This window comes from Anguilla anguilla, chromosome 11 (genome assembly GCF_013347855.1).
Source record: "Anguilla anguilla isolate fAngAng1 chromosome 11, fAngAng1.pri, whole genome shotgun sequence".
NCBI classification, from domain to species: Eukaryota; Metazoa; Chordata; class Actinopteri; order Anguilliformes; family Anguillidae; genus Anguilla; species Anguilla anguilla.
This window is the reverse complement of record NC_049211.1, coordinates 41079413-41098486: the sequence shown is the minus strand read 5'-3', so window position 1 is coordinate 41098486 and position 19074 is coordinate 41079413. Positions and strand designations below refer to the sequence as shown.

General features: G+C 40.1%; 1 protein-coding gene and 2 long non-coding RNA genes across 3 annotated transcripts in view; 1 reads left to right on the top strand and 2 right to left on the bottom strand.

The window, feature by feature from the left end:
- Window positions 1–2293: 2293 nt before the first annotated feature.
- LOC118207268 lies at window positions 2294–8229 on the bottom strand. Its single transcript, XR_004761353.1, has 3 exons — window positions 7949–8229; window positions 7536–7832; window positions 2294–2825 (listed from the first exon to the last, which is right to left on the bottom strand). It is a non-coding gene; the product is annotated as an uncharacterized LOC118207268 (long non-coding RNA).
- Window positions 8230–8404: 175 nt separating this feature from the next.
- LOC118207264 lies at window positions 8405–9583 on the bottom strand. Its single transcript, XR_004761349.1, has 3 exons — window positions 9548–9583; window positions 8767–9060; window positions 8405–8654 (listed from the first exon to the last, which is right to left on the bottom strand). It is a non-coding gene; the product is annotated as an uncharacterized LOC118207264 (long non-coding RNA).
- Window positions 9584–13511: 3928 nt separating this feature from the next.
- Window positions 13512–19074, top strand: part of LOC118207253 (basement membrane-specific heparan sulfate proteoglycan core protein-like) — a 122435-nt gene continuing 116872 nt past the window's right edge. The window contains exons 1-2 of the mRNA XM_035380641.1: window positions 13512–13620; window positions 14343–14378. Coding sequence (XP_035236532.1) covers window positions 13590–13620; window positions 14343–14378 — 67 coding nt within the window. The 5' untranslated portion in view covers window positions 13512–13589. The remainder of the gene's footprint in view (window positions 13621–14342; window positions 14379–19074) is intronic.

The window sequence follows — 19074 nt, the reverse complement described above, 5'->3', positions numbered from 1 at the left end:
CACACAAGCACATGCGTGCACACACACACACAAACACATGCGTGCACGCACACACACATACACACACACACACAAACACAAGCTGCACAAAAAGCTGCTTCTTCCAGCTCATACCAGTGCAAGCCCAGCTCATGCACTGCGATGTGAAAAGAAGCAGTGAATTGGCATACGTATCCTTGAGGAGAGGACGTGTTTGAATGCGTAGTCTGGAAATGACTGTTAAGGGCAGAGCAATCAAGATGGCTCCTGAAAATAATTGGGGCAGCAGAGTAGTACAATGGGTAAGAAGCTGGTTTTGTAACCTAAAGGTCCCCGGTTCGATTCCCCGGGAGGACACGGTTACATCCCAAAAGCCAACCGACGTTCCAATAACCAGGGACAGCAACATAACAAACTGAACAAGGAGTCAAAATCTATGTACAAACATAGAAGATTTATTACAAACAATGAGACAACAAAACAGAACACATTACCATATGTAGGCTAAACAGGATGGTTCAGGCAGAAAACAGACAGCTAGGCTACTCTTCATCTAAAAGAAACCACAGTTGACTTTCTGGCCTAACTATCTAAAAATGTGTGAAATCTCTATAATAAACTATTTTTAAAAGCCCCCTTCAACCGAGGTGTCTTCAGGCTTTATCCAGTTGACTGTTAGGACACAGGTGTGCATCGTCAAGCAATCAAACCCCAATCAGCTCCACCTGCAGGATTAAGACATGCAGACTCCAAATCAAGGGACTGTAAAGCCGCGTTTCCACCGCAGGAACTATACCCCGGAACTAGGAACCTTTTGAGGAACTCAGTGCGTTTCCACCGCAGGAACTAGGGTCTAAATTTAGTTCTGGGGGCTTTGTTTTACCCCCCAAAACGTTCCTGCTCGGGGGGTAGTACTTTCCCAAAGTACAGGAACCTTTTGGGTGGAGCTTGCAGCGCTGAACATTTCTGATTGGTCGAGTACTCGTAGCATTTGTGTTGTATTTATTTTCCGCCATTACCCGCCATGTTTGAAAATATGCAGCGGAAAACCAATTTATTTTCATAATAACTTCAAATCAAACTTGTATGTTATGCGGCGCAGTAGCCTACTTTTGGTTATAGCCTGTCAACGTCTTGGAATTATAACGTGTGCTCTTCTGTTCTTTTCTTGCTTTAGTATTCGTTTTATAAAATGCTAAGCATTCGTGCTGGGACAGCATATTACGTAGGCTACCAAAACATTCAAATGGATTAATTCGGTTGCTGAATATTTTCTTCCGGATTTTCTTTGTTAGCCCGTTGTAATTGACTCAAAACGTTTGATACAGTTATGTGAGGTGTGCGGTAGTTCTGCATAATTAACATTGGTGATACAGTACAAGCAAACTGGAAATCACCTTCCGCACTTTTTATCCGGGTAAAATAACAGGTTAATTCTAGTAATCTTCCCTTTAGCTTTCTCAGACTGCCGTAATTTTACTCAATTTTACTGCCATTTTTCAATTCCACGAAAAGACCAGGAAGACTATGGACTCATTTATGGTGCATGGTTCGCATCTGGAGGGCACACTTCGCTGCTCGGCTAGCAGTAACTTCGAAGGAAAGCAAACGGTGGCTGTACCACTACTAATTTACATTTTCACGCAAGTCCGAGTTTTCGTTCTATTCTTGTCATTTTGCGATTAGCCTATATGGAATTGACGACGAGAAAGTAATAAAACAGCAAATTGTTTACAACGTGTGCATGTTTTCTGCTGTTAATGAATGTGTTTGAGAGGATATATGAAAATCAATAATACAAAAGTAACCATATATAGTCATTGTTGGTAACCCGTTGTATATATGTGGAATAAACCCCTCCGGGCTGTCCCGGTTATTAGAAAATAATGTAGGCTACTTCGGTGGTAGTATGGGGTTACAGAAGAAATCATATGACAGATGGACCGACGACAACTTCAGTGGGCTAATTTGTCTAATCTTCGCGGTACTTTAGACCCCGGTGGAAACGCAGACAACCATTGGCTGAAGGAACCTTTTAGTTCCTGGTAAAGTAATTCCTGGGACTGAAAGTTCCGGGTAATTTTGGTGGAAACGCGGCTTAACAGACACCGCTGCTGTACCCTTGAGCAAGGTAATTAACCTGCATGTATCCAGCTGTATAACTGGATACAATGTAAATGCTAAGTAAGGATGTGCTTATGTGTTCTATTTAAAAATAATGAAGGTACTGCAAAAAATAAAGGTGCTCTCCAGTTACATAATTTTCCCAATTTACATTACAGCCATTTAACAGACACTCTTATCTTGAGCTTCTTTCACACTATTTACATTGCATCCATTAACATAGTATCAATTCATATAGCTGGACATATACTGAAGCAATGCAGGTTAAGTACCATGCTGTACCCTGCCCTACGCAAAGAATGACATGCAGAATGACACTGATTAGAAGTAATGCGATGACCAGGGCTGTGTGAGAGTGCAAACTATCCCTAATGACAATTCATGAGAAAACTCCTGTATTTCAAAGCCATGTTTTGCCAGATATTACATTAAGCCTTCAAGCCCGTAAGATGCACATTTATACATATATATTTTTTTAGTAAGTCTACTTTAATAAATGATACAATATGTCATGTAATATTTAGCAAAGCAATAATGAAAACAAACTCATGCCACACTGTGTGGTCAGGTATGGTCACTTTGGTCAGCCAGTTCCTCCCCACTGTGTACCACTTTCCGGCGTGATACCCATCTCCAGAAGGCTGGATTCACAATGATTGACAGAAAGAGGAGAACTGCCATGCCCACACAGATCCGAACCACATTCTCCACAGAATGGTAAACTGAGGGAGCAAAGAAACAAAGAAGTCAACGGTTGAAACAGGCTATGGGAATATAAACTAGATGCATTTCAGAATTTGGCAACATATTTTAGTCTGCTCGAACAAGCATTTCATGTACATTTTTGTAATGCTAATCAAATATAATCAGACCTAAAACTATTTTGTTACTCTATTATATGTCATTACATTACATTACATTCATTTGGCAGACGCTTTTATCCAAAGCGACGTACAAAAGTGCATTTTCATGATCGTAGACAACTGCTGAACACGGGTTCAGTAAGGTACAATTACTTATTTTGTAGAGCTATTTCTAGCCGAGAACAATAAACACTATCCTGGTCTAACATCTGCAAAGCCAAACTAGGCAGAAGAATAAGCTACAGTATTAGGACGAATACAATTTACCAAGAAGGGCAGGGATGGGGCAACATGTAACAAGTGATAGGAAAAAGGGTTTTTTTTTATTTATTTTTTTTTTATATATACAGCGTGGTGGTGGTTATTCTAGGTATAGTCTGAAGAGATGAGTCTTCAGGCCACGGCGGAAGATGGATAGTGAGGGGGAGGTTCGGAGAGGGACGGGTAGTTCGTTCCACCACTGGGGAGCTAGGGTGGAGAAGCTCTGTGATCCCTTTGGGCGGGTGGGAGGGGTTGCAAAACGCCCTGCTGCCGCAGAGCGGAGTGGTCGAGCAGGCACATAGAATTGAGTCATGTCCTGCAAGTAGATGGGGGCTGTCCTGTTGGCGGCAGTGCAGGCAAGGGTCAGGGCTTTGAATTGGATCCTGGCAGCGACCGGTAGCCAGTGAAGTGATCGCAGCAGAGGAGTGACGTGGGAGAATTTGGGGAGGTTGTAGATGAGTCGGGCAACGGCATTCTGAATCATCTGTAGTGGCTGTATGGCACAAGCTGGCAGGTTTGCAAGGAGAGAGTTGCAGTAATCAAGGCGAGAGGTCACCGTAGCCTGGACGAGCAGCTGGGTGGAGTGCGTCGTCAGGTAAGGTCGAATCCTCCTGATGTTGTATAGGATGAATCTGCAGGACCGTGATGTTGCCTTGATGTGCTCCTTGAGGTCCAGCTGGTCATCCAGGACCACCCCCAAGCTCTTGGCAGAGTGAGAGGCAGTCACTGTGGTGCCATCAACCGTGATTGAGAGTTCACGAAGCAAGGAGGTCTTGTACGGGAAGAAGAGCAGCTCAGTTTTGTTGAGGTTGAGCTTCAGATGGTGGCTGGCCATCCAGGTGGAGATGTCAGCCAGGCAGGAAGAGATCTTATCATTAATCTGTGTGGCCGAGGGGGGGAAAGAAAAGAAGAGTTGTGTGTCATCTGCATAACAATGATAGGAAAAACCATGTGAATTAATGACTGAACCAAGAGATCTGGTGTATAAGGAGAACAGCAGAGGACCCAGTACAGATCCCTGCGGCACTCCCGTAACAAGTGGATGAGAGGCAGAAGCAGACCCCTTCCAGGTGACCTGGTAGGTCCTATCTGCAAGATAGGAAGCGAACCAAGACAGGGCAGTCCCAGCGATTCCCATCCCAGCCAAGGTGGAGAGGAGTATTTTATGGTTGACCGTGTCAAAAGCTGCAGACAGGTCAAGAAGGATCAGGACAGAGGAAAGGCGTGAGGCTCTTGCAGTGGCAAGTGCCTCCGTCACAGCTAGTAGTGCAGTCTCTGTTGAGTGCCCGGATCGGAAGCCAGACTGGTGAGGGTCTAGCAGGTTGTTCTGATGGAGAAAAGAGGTTAGTTGTTTAAGAACTGCTCGTTCAAGGGTTTTGGACAGAAAGGGTAGAAGGGATACGGGTCGATAATTTGCTACATCGGAGGGGTCTAAGGTGGGTTTTTTGAGTAGTGGGGTAACACGAGCCATCTTAAAAACAGAGGGAACATGACCAGAGGAGAGAGAGGAATTAACAATGGAAGACAGATAGGGAAGGAGCTCGCTGGAGATAGATTGGAGAACTTTAGATGGGATGGGGTCAAGTGGACAGGTGGTTGCGCGATGAGAGGTGATGAGTTGTAATACATCGGAGTCCTCCAGCATTTCAAAGGAGGTCAGTGTGGCTGTGGGGTTGTCCTGGGGGGTTGGGGGGCTCACTGGATGGGTGAAGGAGTTCCGGATTGTAGCCACCTTTCCTTCAAAGGCGGCCAGAAAGTCATCTGCGGAGAGGGAAGAGGGAGGTGGGGGTGGAGGAGGAATGAGGAGGGAAGAGAAGGTGGAGAATAGTTTACGTGGATTAGAGACACATGCGCTGATCTTGGATTGGAAAAAAGAGGCTTTTGCAGACGTGAGGGCAGATGTAAAAGTCGCCAGCAGGGTATGGTATGCGGTCAGGTCATCAGAGGATCGGGATTTTCTCCACTTCCTCTCTGCAGCCCGCAGTGATGTTCTGCTGGAGCGTAGTGACTCGGTCAGCCATGGGCAGGGGGGTGAGGAGCGTGCTGGTTTGGAGACAAGTATACTTTTAATTACCTCACTATCTTATTTGTGTTCTTATTTTATTATATCAAATTATTATTATTTTATTATTATCCTTTATTATTATTATTATTATTATTATTTCTTTTATTTATTCATGATTTATTATTTGTATTTGTATTTCTTTGTTTTTTTTCTCATTTTATGTGAAGCACTTTGAGCTGCATTTTATGTATGAAAGGTGTTATATAAATACATTATTATTATTATTATTATTATTATTATTATTATTATTATTATTATTATATAAGCCATATAGACAAAAGTATGTGGACACCTGACAGCCAACATCTCATCTAAAATTATGGGCATTAATATGTAGTTGGTTCACCCTTTGCTTCTATAAAAACTTCCACTCTTCTGGGAAGGTTTCATATTAGATGTAGGAGCATTGCTGCAGGGACTTGCTTCCATTCAGCCAGAAGAGCATTAGTCAGATTGCGCACTGACTGGGCGATTAGGCCTGGCTCACAGTTGGCTTTCCAATTGATCCCAAAGGTGTTGGACAATTTTAATTATAAACTGAAAATCATAAAACATCGTGTTTTTATTAAATTATTAAAGCACATGAATCAAATCCATATTCTACTATTTTAATCATCCTCACCAGATATTTCTAAAGTCAGAGGATCGCTGTAGTCTGAGTAAAAAGGTTTTCTTCCTCTTGCAGCTCTACAGCGGTACTCTCCACTGTGGGCCAGAGCAACAGAGCTGATGGTGAAACTGGACCCATTAGTCCTGCTGTTGTCAGTGTTGGGCACAGTGTGTCTCAGTGGGTCTTTGTACCAGAGATACTCCCAGCCAGCAGGGTCGCCCCCAAACCCACAGCTCAGGGTGACTCTCTCTCCTGTGTACATCGCTCTACTGGGGGCATTCTGGGTAAGAACATGTTTTGGTTTTCCCCCTGATGCAGGTAAGGTATGTGCTCAGTGTCATTTAGCATTAATAGATACATTCTCCATCACATACAAGACCATATGTAGGGCCACCAGTATGTCTCCACCATGTGACCTGCAGGGATTTCAACTTGTAATTCACTACTTATCCTCCAGGGGTCCCCATAATCACTCAACAGCATAGTCAAGTAGCTGTTCAGACAACTGAATTTATAATACAGCCATTTAAAAAACTTTAGTTTATCTAATTAATTAGATAATGTATGAATTGATCTAATATTGTGACAGTCAGGCAGGAAGATGAACATGGATTTATTTTAAATGCTATGAAAAGTATAGCTTTGAGCCAGTGGTCCACCCTCCTGGCCCTGGAGAGCCACAGGGTTTGCTGGCTTACATTGTTATTCAGCACTTGAGTAGCACAGCAATTGATCAGTTAAAGCAGTAGATTAAACGGTTAACTCAGGTTACCTGCTTACTTTGGTCTCAATTGGTTGCTGATCTTAAACAAAAAACAAAAACCAGAACACTCTGTGGCTGTCCAGGACCAGGATTGAGCATCGCTTACGTAAAAAGAAAAGCGCATCCATATGAAGTAGGGGTGTCCAATCTAATCCGAAAATGGCCAGTAAGGGTTCAGGTTTTTGTTTTTGCCCAACTCTATGACACCTGATTCTACTTAAGGTCTTGACTGAAGACTAGGATTAGTCCCATAGTTGGATCATGAGCGTATATTTTTTATTTAACTTTTTCCTCTAAGTCAAACATTGTAACTGCTCTCATTTTTACCGTGGCTTCTAACAATACCTATCATGCCCCTGTACAACATATAGATATACTGAAACATGTCTATTTTAGCAAATAATCAAATTACATTTAACACGTGAGTGTCTCATGTAAACACTTCAGTCAACCATCATTTGTGTTTAATTAGTGGCAATTAAATTATCAACTAAGATGTCTGAGGGGGCTTAACAAAGAGGCTATAGTGACCTCTAGGTGGCGGAGGACTGAAGTACAATGTGAGAAAACAAGGGGAGACAAACTGGTGTCCCTAATCATATGATTAAATAATGAAGCAATTGTCACAAACCCATCAGACACATTTAACATAAATTGTCCATGGAAAGACTGGATAATGGTATTCTGACACCTGTACTCCAAACTGGCAACTCTCAGTAATTCAGAACAAGACAAATCAGATCATAATATTATACAAAAGCATATTTATTGGTCCAAATAACATTGTAAAATTGTTTTTTTTCTCAGTTTTTTCTGGAAAGAAAGAACACATGACACACATATTGTTGAGAGAAAATTAAGTATATTTACCTCGTACACTCAATGTAGCAGAGCTGCCAATCAGAGAGTGCACAGATGCTCTCCTTGTAAGTTCTCCTCTGCAGGTGTACAGTCCAGAATGTGACTGATCAGCAGAGAGGATTGTGTATGTGTCTCCATTTACACTGCTGGAGTCAGCTTTGTCTACAGGAAGCTCCTGTCCATCTCTGTACCATTTATACATCCAGTCTGTAGAGCTGCCCTGAATTACACATCTCAGAGTCACTGTTTCAGCGGGGAAGACCTCTGTCCATCCAGATTGCACGGTCAGATGTGTTTCAGGTAATGCTGTAAATCAATTTTTAATTATGAACTGAAAGTATCATAAAACACTCTTCATATCTTCATGAAATTATTAAATCACATACATCAAAGTCACATTTTACCATTGTAATAATTCTCACCAGATATTTCTAAAGTCAGAGGATCACTGTAGACTGAGTAAAAAGGTTTTCTTCCTCTTGCAGCTCAACACCGGTACTCTCCACTGTGGGCCAGAGCAGCAGAGCTGATGGTGAAACTGGACCCATCAGTCCTGCTGCTGTCAGTGTTGGCAACAGTATGTCTCAGTGGGTCTTTGTACCAGACATACTCCCAGCCAGCAGGGTCTCCCCCAAACCCACAGCTCAGGGTGACTCTCTCTCCTGTGTAAATTTCTCCACTGGGGGGATTCTGGGTAATAACAGGCCTTGGCCTTTCCCCTGATAAAGGTAAAGCATGTGTTCAGTGTCATTTCTTAGCATTCATAAACATTAACAGTCTTCATCACATAGAAGATCATACAGGTAAGGACTGAAGAAAACCTCCAAAACTCACCAGACACATGTAACACAAGTGATCCTGGGAAAGATTGGATCACAGGGTTTTGTCCTCGTTCACCCTGACACAGGTACTTTCCACTGTCTGACTCTCTTACAGAGTGCAGGATGTGCTTTTGTTGGCTTTCAGTACTGCGGGCATACAGGCTCTCTAATCTTCCCTGGGTGTTTCTGCTCCATGAATATCTCCAGCCAGACCCTTTCCTGATGTCACAAGCTAAGCTAACAGTTTCTCCTGTGAACATCACTTTGGCTGGGGGATCTGTGACTATGACAGCCTGAGGACGATCAGCTGAAATGGAGATCATTGAAGAGATGTTGTTCAAACGTTTTATTTCTTATCATTTGTTGAAGCAAAAAAGAAGCACTATTTGAGGGGGGTAATTTTCAATTACACTACTCACCAGAGACTGTTATTGTATGGATGTTACTGAAAGCTTGCTCATTTCCTTTTACAGCTTCACACTGATACATTCCGCTCTGTCTCTCTCTCACATCACTCAGGACCAACATAGACACAGAGCCGTTACTACTGGAGGCTAAAAGTTGTGATAGACCCCCCTGTCTGCGGCTGGTCCACACAAATGTCCATCCCTCAGATTCAATAACCTGACAGGTGAGAGTAATTGTCTCCCCTGGGAACACATCTGGCCATGGAGGATTAGCAGTCAGACGAACAGCAGGACTTGACTGTGCAGCTGAAACAGTTATAAAAAAACAGAATCAAACAGTTTTACAATGCAAAGTTCAGTTTGATACATTGTATCAATGAAAAATATGCATTCAGCTTTTAAATTTAAATTTAAGTGAACTACATTACATTTCCGAAATGTAAGGTTGCCCTATATTTATCCTAAACAACTTTGAGTTTGTCAGAAAGAATGCAGAGTTTAGTTTAATACATAGTATCAATGCACATATCGTATGGTTTCTACTTCTAAATTAAAATTAAAATTAACTATGTTACATTTTCTGAATGCACATTTTTCCTAAATGTAACCTAAATATTTCCTCATATTTTTGCATTATTAATATTGCAACAACAAACTTTGAGTCTGTCAGAAAGAATGGGTTTTGGAAAGTTGATCTTTATGAATTCTGGTTTATAATTGCTGTGCGTGTTCCATAAAACGAATGCGTAGTAATTATGTCAAAATATAGATTTTAGGAATTTAATATCTATACCTTTCTGAACACCAAAAAACACCAGTGCTGTTGCATCTGAAACAGGAAGAAAGCAATGTAAATTGCAATATCTGATCCAGTGTGAATGAATGTTAGTATAAAATGATTTTATTTTCACATTAAAAACACAAATCCTTTTTTTGCAAAGTTTGACTGTTTTTCATTAAACAATGATGTATAATGTCCCATTTTTTAGTAGCTAAGTGTTCTTGATAGTATGCAATTTTCACTCACTCCATCTTTCATACAGTATGGTAACTTAATAAGCTCAGACCAGTTCAGCAATTATTGAAGTATGATTGTTCAGACACAAGAGACAGTCATACATTTGAAAATACGTGTTGGAAGTTTTCTGTGAAGTTAATTGTGAAGATTGAACATCTTTAATAATATTGTTCAGTCGAATTCACAGACAATCACATGCAATCACAATAATACATAGCAGGACTGCAGTACATATGTATATGGAAGCACTGCATGACCTATTATATCGTGATCAGTAAGATTCAAGGCATAATATATAAAATCATAATAATGTTACTTTAGTCAGTCTTAACCATACATGTATTCTTTCATTTATTTCACCACGTCTACATGTTCACATGAAATGTAGATTTCTTTATTTAACCAGGAAAACCCCCATTGAGATCTAAATTGCTTTTGCAAGGGGGACCTGACATAAAACACAAAGTTATGAAGTTACACAAGACAGTCAACAAACATCAAATCAGTTACAAACATCAAATGGAGAAAGAGACATCAGTGCAACAGTAAACACAAATTTTTACTTTCAAATTGGAAAGCGTAGAAATGTGTCATGAGGCTTCATTCTTGCTTTAGACATCAGATAAGTGCATTGCCTACGCTGTGGTCATCGCGACTGCCTCTATTATTAGGTCGGATGAAAAGTAGGACGCTTGTGATGGAGAATTTTGAAGAAAAAAAACAACGAACAAAAAAAAACCTATATCCTCTGTCACTCTGCACACGTTTGCCGCTTGGTTTATGCGACAGTGCCCGACCACACGGCCTTTAGTCGTTTCACCACTGCCATTTTTGAGATCTGCTGCTGGTGTATCTCACTGATTGTGCCACGGTAAAAATAAATTAACACGTTACCAGAGCAACCACTTCGGAAAGAGAGCTGTGAGAACGGTCCCTAACTGAGTTTGCGGTCTGTAAAAACAGTGCTGAGTGCTAACAGTGTTTAACATCACATTTGTGTCAATTTTTGTCGAACACTCTATAGTCACCTTGAACTACCTATAAAAATATATGACATTACACTGTTTGACTGTTTCTCTCTCACACACACACACACACACACAAGCACATGCGTGCACACACACACAAACACATGCGTGCACGCACACACACATACATACACACACACAAACACAAGCTGCACAAGAAGCTTCTTCTTCCAGCTCATACCAGTGCAAGCCCAGCTCATGCACTGCGATGTGAAAAGAAGCAGTGAATTGGCATACGTATCCTTGAGGAGAGGACATGTTTGAATGCGTGGTCTCTGAATGACTATTAAGAGCAGAGCAATCAAGATGGCTCCTGAAAATAATTGGGGCAGCAGAGTAGTACAATGGGTAAGAAGCTGGTCTTGTAACCTAAAGGTCCCCAGTTCAATTCCCCGGTAGGACACTGTTACGTCCCAAAAGCCAACCGAAGATCCAATAACCAGGGACAACAACATAACAAACTAAACAAGGATTCAAAATCTATATACAAAAATAGAAGATTTATTACAAATAATGAGACAACAAAACAGAACACATTGCCATATGTAGGCTGAACAGGATGATTCAGGCAGAAAACAGACCAGAGCTAGGCTACTCTAATCTAAATGAAACCACAGTTGACTTTCTGGCCTAACCATCTAAAGATGTCTTAAACAAGAAAACTGCGTGACCACCTGCGACCTATAACAGAAAAGTACCAACACAGAAAACTAAACAGTAGTGGCAAATTGTAACACACAAAAGAAAGGGAGTAAAAAGCCCGCTTTGAGGATGTGCTCATGTGTTCTATTTAAAAATAATGAAGGCAATGCAAAAATAAAATAAAACAAAGGTTAAGGGTAACGGGTAAGGAACTGGTCTTCCAACCTGAATGTCACAGGTTTGATTCTTGGGTAGGACACTGCCGTTGCACCCTTGAGCAAAGTACTTAACCTGCGTTGCTTCAGTGTATATCCAGCTGTATAATTGGATGTAAATGCTACTGTATACAGAAAAGCTGTGTAGGTTTCTCTGGATAAGAGCATCTGATAAATGCCTATAATATTATATGTAATGCATTCATATCATCTGGAGCAGAGTTGTGCTGGTTTTCCTGTTATTGCCTTTGATATTTTGTCATTGTAGCATCTTTCTATTTGAAAGCACACATATCACCTTGCCTGTGAGGTACAAGACGGTTTTACTGGTATCTGTTTAAGATGAGTATCTACTCTCGCTATATATATATATATATATATATATATATATATATATATATATATATATATTGTAAGGCCATGAGGGGAGATGTAGTGGAAGGCCGGTATTTCCATTCCGGTGGCTCCACCCCCTTCCAATTGCCAGCTCCGCCCCCTTGTTAAACCCACCTGAAAGCCATTCTACCTAATGAAGCTCAGTATAAGTAGGAGCCCATACAGCTGTGAAGGTGTGGGAGTTTGGAGTTTGCTTTGTGAAAAGACTGAGTGAGTGCTACAGATATTGTGTTGGAACCTGTGAATGACCTGTTTCCTGTCTGAGTGCCCGATTACCTTTTGACCCATTTTCTGTGTGAGGAACTGAAACGTGTACCGAACTGTGCTTGTTTTTTGACCACTCTTTTGTCTACTATTTGTCTTGTCGGTTAGCAGCTTACCTGCCCGACTTTAGCCAGGGCCCAAAAGACCCGTATAGTTAGGCTCACTGGGTGGTAGCCTTTTGTTTGTATTTTGCTTGTGTTCCTGTTTTTAAAATAACAGTCCCGGTTACGTTGAACCGCTCTGGTTTTCATGTTAAATTATTGCAGTAGTTTTTGTGGTCTTAGGAATTAAAATTTCACTTCTGCACTGCTTAGAATAAAAAATCAACATACCTACAAAATTGATTGACGCATTGATTGATTTGACACATAGCAACTATGGTATTTTTAAACAGTCAGTGACATGAGCGACATTTAGTAAAGAAACTCTGGCTACAGCCGACCATCGGTCAGCCTCTGTAACCACATGTTCTCATACTCAGCCAATCACATACACACATCACTACATGTTCCCATACTCAACCAATCACATACACACATCACTACATGTTCCCATACTCAACCAATCACATACACACATCACTACATGTTCTCATACTCAACATATCACATACAGACCTCACAAACGGAGCACCTTTTTAAACCTACAGACCTCTCCAATGCTGCTCATTGCCTATGCTGCTTTTTGCATGCTATTTGTATTTGTATGTCCAGCTGGGGCACAAAATGCTTACAATTTCAGTTTACAATAATGAACAAAAACATCAGAGCAAATAAATCCATTTCTAAAGGCAAAAGGAAAAAAAATGAACTAAGAATAAAAAGGCATTAAAAGTGAGTTTATAAAAAAATTATTTTTACATTTTAAAAAAGGACAGTGACAGAATTGTTCTAATATTCAAAATAGTATATTTCCAGAGCCTGAGAGCTGCAATCAAAGAGACACACCCCCGCCCCACACTCCCCTACTGTCTGCAAACTAATCACTGGAGCAATAAACAATTATCTTTCTACCTTCCTAAGAGGGCAGCTGTTTTGGTAGGGAGAATATGCATGCAATGTTCGGCTATATATCACACCAATTTTAAATTAATTTCTGCATTTTCTAAGGGGCCCGTAGAGACCATAACTACATGCAGGCACTGCATTTGTTTCAGCTGTGTCACTGCTGTGCCTGTTGCATTTCTTCTTTGCAAAGGGTTGTGGGAACTGAGGTGAACAAAAACGTCCTCGTGGTTTCTAGTGGGGCATTTGCACAGTATTAGCAATCAGGATGAAGCCGGACACCATGTTCTTTCTGCTTTGTAAGTAGAAGAATTTTAATAATGCAATTTCAAGAAATACTTATCTGGTAACATATATGAATTATGATTACAATGCATAATACGTATAGTATGTGAGACATTACAAAAACAGTTATGTTGTGGAAAATCTGAATAAATGTATAATTCCTGTTATGGGCAGAAGTCTTGCTGAGTATTATTGTGACTGCTAATCTGTAAATTTGACTGGACAATACTTTGAAAGTGGCATAGTTCTTCACAATTAACTTTATGAAAACATGCAACACATACTTTCAAATGTGTGACTGTCTCTTGTGTCTGAACAATCACACTTCATTCATCGCTGAACTGGTGTGAGCTTATAAAGTTAGCATACCGCATGAAAGATAGAGTGACTGAAAATAACATACTATCAAGAACATTTAGCTACCGAAAAATTGGACAACATTATATAGCATTGCAAAAAAAAAAAAAAGGATTGGTGTTTTTAATGTGAAAATACACTCTCAGAAAAAAAGGGTTCAAAAAGGGTCTTCTGCGTCTCCATGGAGGGACCCCGACTAGTTCAAGGGTTCTTTGTCAGGCAAAATGGTTCAATCTGTGAGCTTTCACATTTTTCACACCAACCATAGAGGGTTCCATAAGCCAAAGGACCGTTTTTACTGAGAGTGTAATAAAACCATTGTATACTAACATTCATTCACACTGGATCAGACATCTACTTTTCTTTCTTCCTGTTTCAGATGCCACAGCATTGGTGGTTTTTGGTGTACACAAAGGTATAGATATTAAGTTCCTCAGATCTATGTTTTGACAGGGACATAATAACCATGCATTTGATTTGTGGAACATGCAAAGCATTTATAAACCAGAATTCATAAAGATCATGACAACTCTCCAAAACCCATTCTATCTGACAGACTCAAAGTTGTTTAGGATACATATAGGGAAAATTTACATTTTGGAAATGGAATGTAGTTCATTTAAATTTAAATTTAAAAGCTGAATGCATATTTTTCATTGGTACAACGTATCAAACCAAACCTTGCATTGTAAAACAGTTTGATTCTGTTTTTTATAACTGTTTCAGCTGCACAGTCAAGTCCTGCTGTTCATCTGACTGCTAATCCTCCATGGCCAGATGTGTTCCCAGGAGCGACAATTACTCTCACCTGTCAGGTTAATGAATCTGAGGGATGGAGATTTGTGTGGACCAGACGCAGACAGGGGGGTCTAACACAACTTTTAGCCTTCAGTAGTAACGGCTCTGTGTCTGTGTTGGTCCTGAGTGCTGTGAGAGAGATGCAGAGTGGAACGTATCAGTGTGAAACTGTAAAAGGAAATGAGCAAGCTTTTGCAAGTAACATCCATACCATAACAGTCTCTGGTGAGTAGTGTAATTGAAAATTACTCCCCTCAAATAGTGGTTCTTTTTTTGCTTCAACAAATTATAAGAAATAAAACGTTTAAACAACATCTCTTCAATGATCTCCATTTCAGCTGATCGTCCTCAGGCTGTCATAGTCACAGATCCCCCAGCCGCAGTGATGTTCACAGGAGAAACTGTTAGCTTAGCTTGTGACATCAGGAAAGGGTCTGGCTGGAGATATTCATGGAGCAGAAACACCCAGGGAAGATTAGAGAGCCTGTATGCCCGCAGTACTGAAAGCCAACAAAAGCACATCCTGCACTCTGTAAGAGAGTCAGACAGTGGAGAGTACCTGTGTCAGGGTGAACGGGGACCAAACCCTGTACTCAAATCTTTCACAGGAACGATTGTGTTAAATGTGTCTGGTGAGTTTTGCCGGTTTTCTTCAGTCCTTACCTGTATGATCTTTTATGTGATGAAGACTGTTAATGTTCATGAATGCTAAGAAATGACACTGAACACATGCTTTACCTTTATCAGGGGAAAAGCCAAGGCCTGTTATTACCCAGAATCCCCCCAGTGGAGAGATGTACACAGGAGAGAGAGTCACCCTGAGCTGTGGGTTTGGGGGAGATCCTGCTGGCTGGGAGTATCTCTGGTACAAAGACACACTGAGACACACTGTGCCCAACACTTACAGCAGCAGGACTGATGGGTCTAGTTTCACCATCAGCTCTGCTGCTCTGGCCCACAGTGGAGAATACCGCTGCAAAGCTGCAAGACGAAGAAAACCTTTTTACTCAGACTACAGTCATCCTCTGACTTTAGAAATATCTGGTGAGAATTATTATAATAGTTTATTACACTAGTAGAATATGTCTTTTATTTATTTATTAATAATTTACTAAGATTATGAGGAGCGTTTCATGATACGTTCAGTTTATAACTAAAAATTGTATTGATTTACAGTATTACCTCAAACACATCTGACCATGCAGTCTGGATGGACGGAGGTCTTCCCCACTGAAACAGTGACTCTGAGGTGTGTAATTCAGGGCAGCTCTACAGAGTGGATGTATAAATGGTACAGAGATGGACGGGAGCTTCCTGTAGACAAAGCTGACTCCAGCAGTGTAAATGGAGACACATACACAATCCTCTCTGCTGATCAGTCACATGCTGGACTGTACACCTGCAGAGGAGAACTTACAAGGACAGCATCTGTACACTCTCTGATTGGCAGCTCTGCTAATTTGAGTGTTCAAGGTAATTATGATGTATTTTCAAAACAATTGAAAGAGCAGAATGCATATTTGAAAGCAGGTGTCTTGTGAAGCCTTCCATTTACAGCAATAAACTGTCTTTTAAACTTTCAGCTCTCCCACAAGCCCAGCTGACCGTGCAGTCTGGATGGACAGAGGTCTTCCTCACTGAAACAATGACTCTGAGGTGTGTAATTCAGGGCAGCTCTACAGAGTGGAAGTATAAATGGTACAGAGATGGACGGGAGCTTCCTGTAGACAAGGCTGACTCCAGCAGTGTAAATGGAGACACATACACAATCCTCTCTGCTGATCAGTCACATGCTGGACTGTACACCTGCAGAGGAACACTTACAAGGAGAGCATCTGTACACTCTCTGATTGGCAGCTCTGCTACATTGACTGTACGAGGTAAATATGATTTATTTTGCATGTCCGCAGTAAACTGATACATTTCAACTGCAAACTCTTTGCCACTATGTACAATTTTGTGTGTGTAACACGTTGAGTTGGATGATAAGCAATGTATGTTCTTGCAGCTTTGCCTCAGGCGGTAGTGACCTTGGATGAAGGATGGATGGGGGTCTTCATCACTAAAGGCACTCTAGCAATGAAGTGTAAGCTTCAGGGCTTTACTTCTGCTGACTGGAACTACACGTGGTACAGAGACGGAACACAGATCTCACTTAACCACACTGGAGAGAGGCACACAGTGGGATTCTGGGATAGCTCCTCTGATGGTGAATATAGATGTAGTGGGAACAGGACAGACAGACCGTACTACTCCCTTATCAGTGAAGGCTTCATGACAAGCAATATCAGTAAGTTCAATCTATAATTGAGACCCAAGTGAAGGGTTAAATCCATTGTACCCTTGTCTAGATGCTCACTTTTTATTTTCTAATATTAGTTGACTTCTTCATTTAAGATATGAAATATAAAGAAGAAATGTAAATGCAATGTTTTAAATTTGTATTATTTGTGTTCATTCCCATACTGAATCTGAATGACTATACATATATTTACAATCAAGGCATACATAAAAAATGGAAAATATACACAGTGCCCTCCAAAATTAGTCATGCCCTTGCTTGATAAAGATGAACAAAGAAGACATGATCAAAATTTGGTAATTTTATCAAGACTGTAAGAGATGTGTGTCACAATATTCACACCCAATCTCAATACTCAGCACCCCCTCTGTACTGAGTTGTCTTACATAGTGTTTCATGAGATTGGGGACCACATGGGAAGGGTCACTGACTATTGAATTTTTCCAGGTCCTTCTGAAATTTTGGTCTCAGCTTGAAACCGGTCCTCCTGCCAAACTCTGATTGGAACCGGGTGTTTTTCTCTGGGCAATTCTATTATTATAAAATTGTGTAATTTTACCGTTTATTGAGCACACAGTATAGCACATTATCTGTACTGTTTATGCAGCATTTCTCAACTTCATCAGGGGTGTGTGAACAAATTTGGATGACACTGTATGTAAATACACAAATTTGCAATATTTGCGATGTTTGCCAAATGCAGCAAAGTGCAATTATTCAAAAAGGCTTTCTCCTAACAGAAATAAATAACACAATTTTGTCATATTTGCCATGAAACTGGAATCTAGTTAAATTGTTTTCAAAACTTTTGAAAGATTATATTTTATCTCACAAAACCTTCATCTTCTACCTCCACTGCAGGGCTGTACTTTATTGTGGCTCTTGCTGGTTCGGCAGTGATTTTCATAACCCTGGTGGTGCTGGCAGTTCAATGCTCTAAGAAATGCAGGACATCAGGTGTGTAGTAGCACTCATTGAATATATCCATACATTACACTATTATTTATACATTACACTTTAAAAGCTGTCTAATAATAATATCAGCATTGCAAGGAAATTATAAAAGCATGTGAATTCAGAAGTTTAAAATCACCCATTGAACAAACAAGTGCTCATGGAATTAAATTTAATTGTTATAGTTTCTTGACCATTATATTATTGTATTCATTTCATTCCTCTATTTATGTATTCATTGATCCAGGTGAGTGGTATGGAACACAGAGAGTGCCACAATGATAAATAAATTAATCAACAAATAAATAAATAAATGTGGAAAATAAAAATAAATAAAACAATCTAAAAATAAATAGTCTAAAAGTACATAAATAAATCTGTAAAATAATATAGTAATGTAAATGTATGTGCAAAAATGTGTAAAAAATGTAATTATATTTTTCTTTAATTTCAAGTCATTTTCAGATTTATTTATTCATTTATTTTCATATATATTTCCCTATTTATTTCTGCTTTTCTTGATGAGCACAATCTGTCAATCAACTTGCCTTGGTTTGCCCACCAAGTGTGAAGTTCCGCCCTTCCATGCGATCAGAACAACAGACAACATTTCTCAATGTGAGCAAGTACTTTAATAGAGAAGTCAGTTTCTTAAACATTGAAAGAAATGCTGGACATAGATGAATACATGTATTCCAAAGAAATAGAAAATGAATAGAGAAATATGTATGGAAATAAAATAATAAACATGAAAATAAACTTATCCATCCACTATCTAACTTATCTAACCGCTTGTCTTATCTTACTAGCTTATCTTATCTTTGCGTAATGGGGAGTGCTGGATCCTATCCCATCATGCATTGGACGAGAAGCAGGAATTCACCCTGGACTGGTCGCTAGTCCATCAGAGGGCACACACACCACTCGTACACTCACACACTCATAGTGAAAATGAATTGGAAAATGAATTTTAAAAATACTTTAAGAAAAAATGCACATACATTTATATTTCTTTATTCATTTCCTGATTTATTGATATATTTTTATATTATTTATT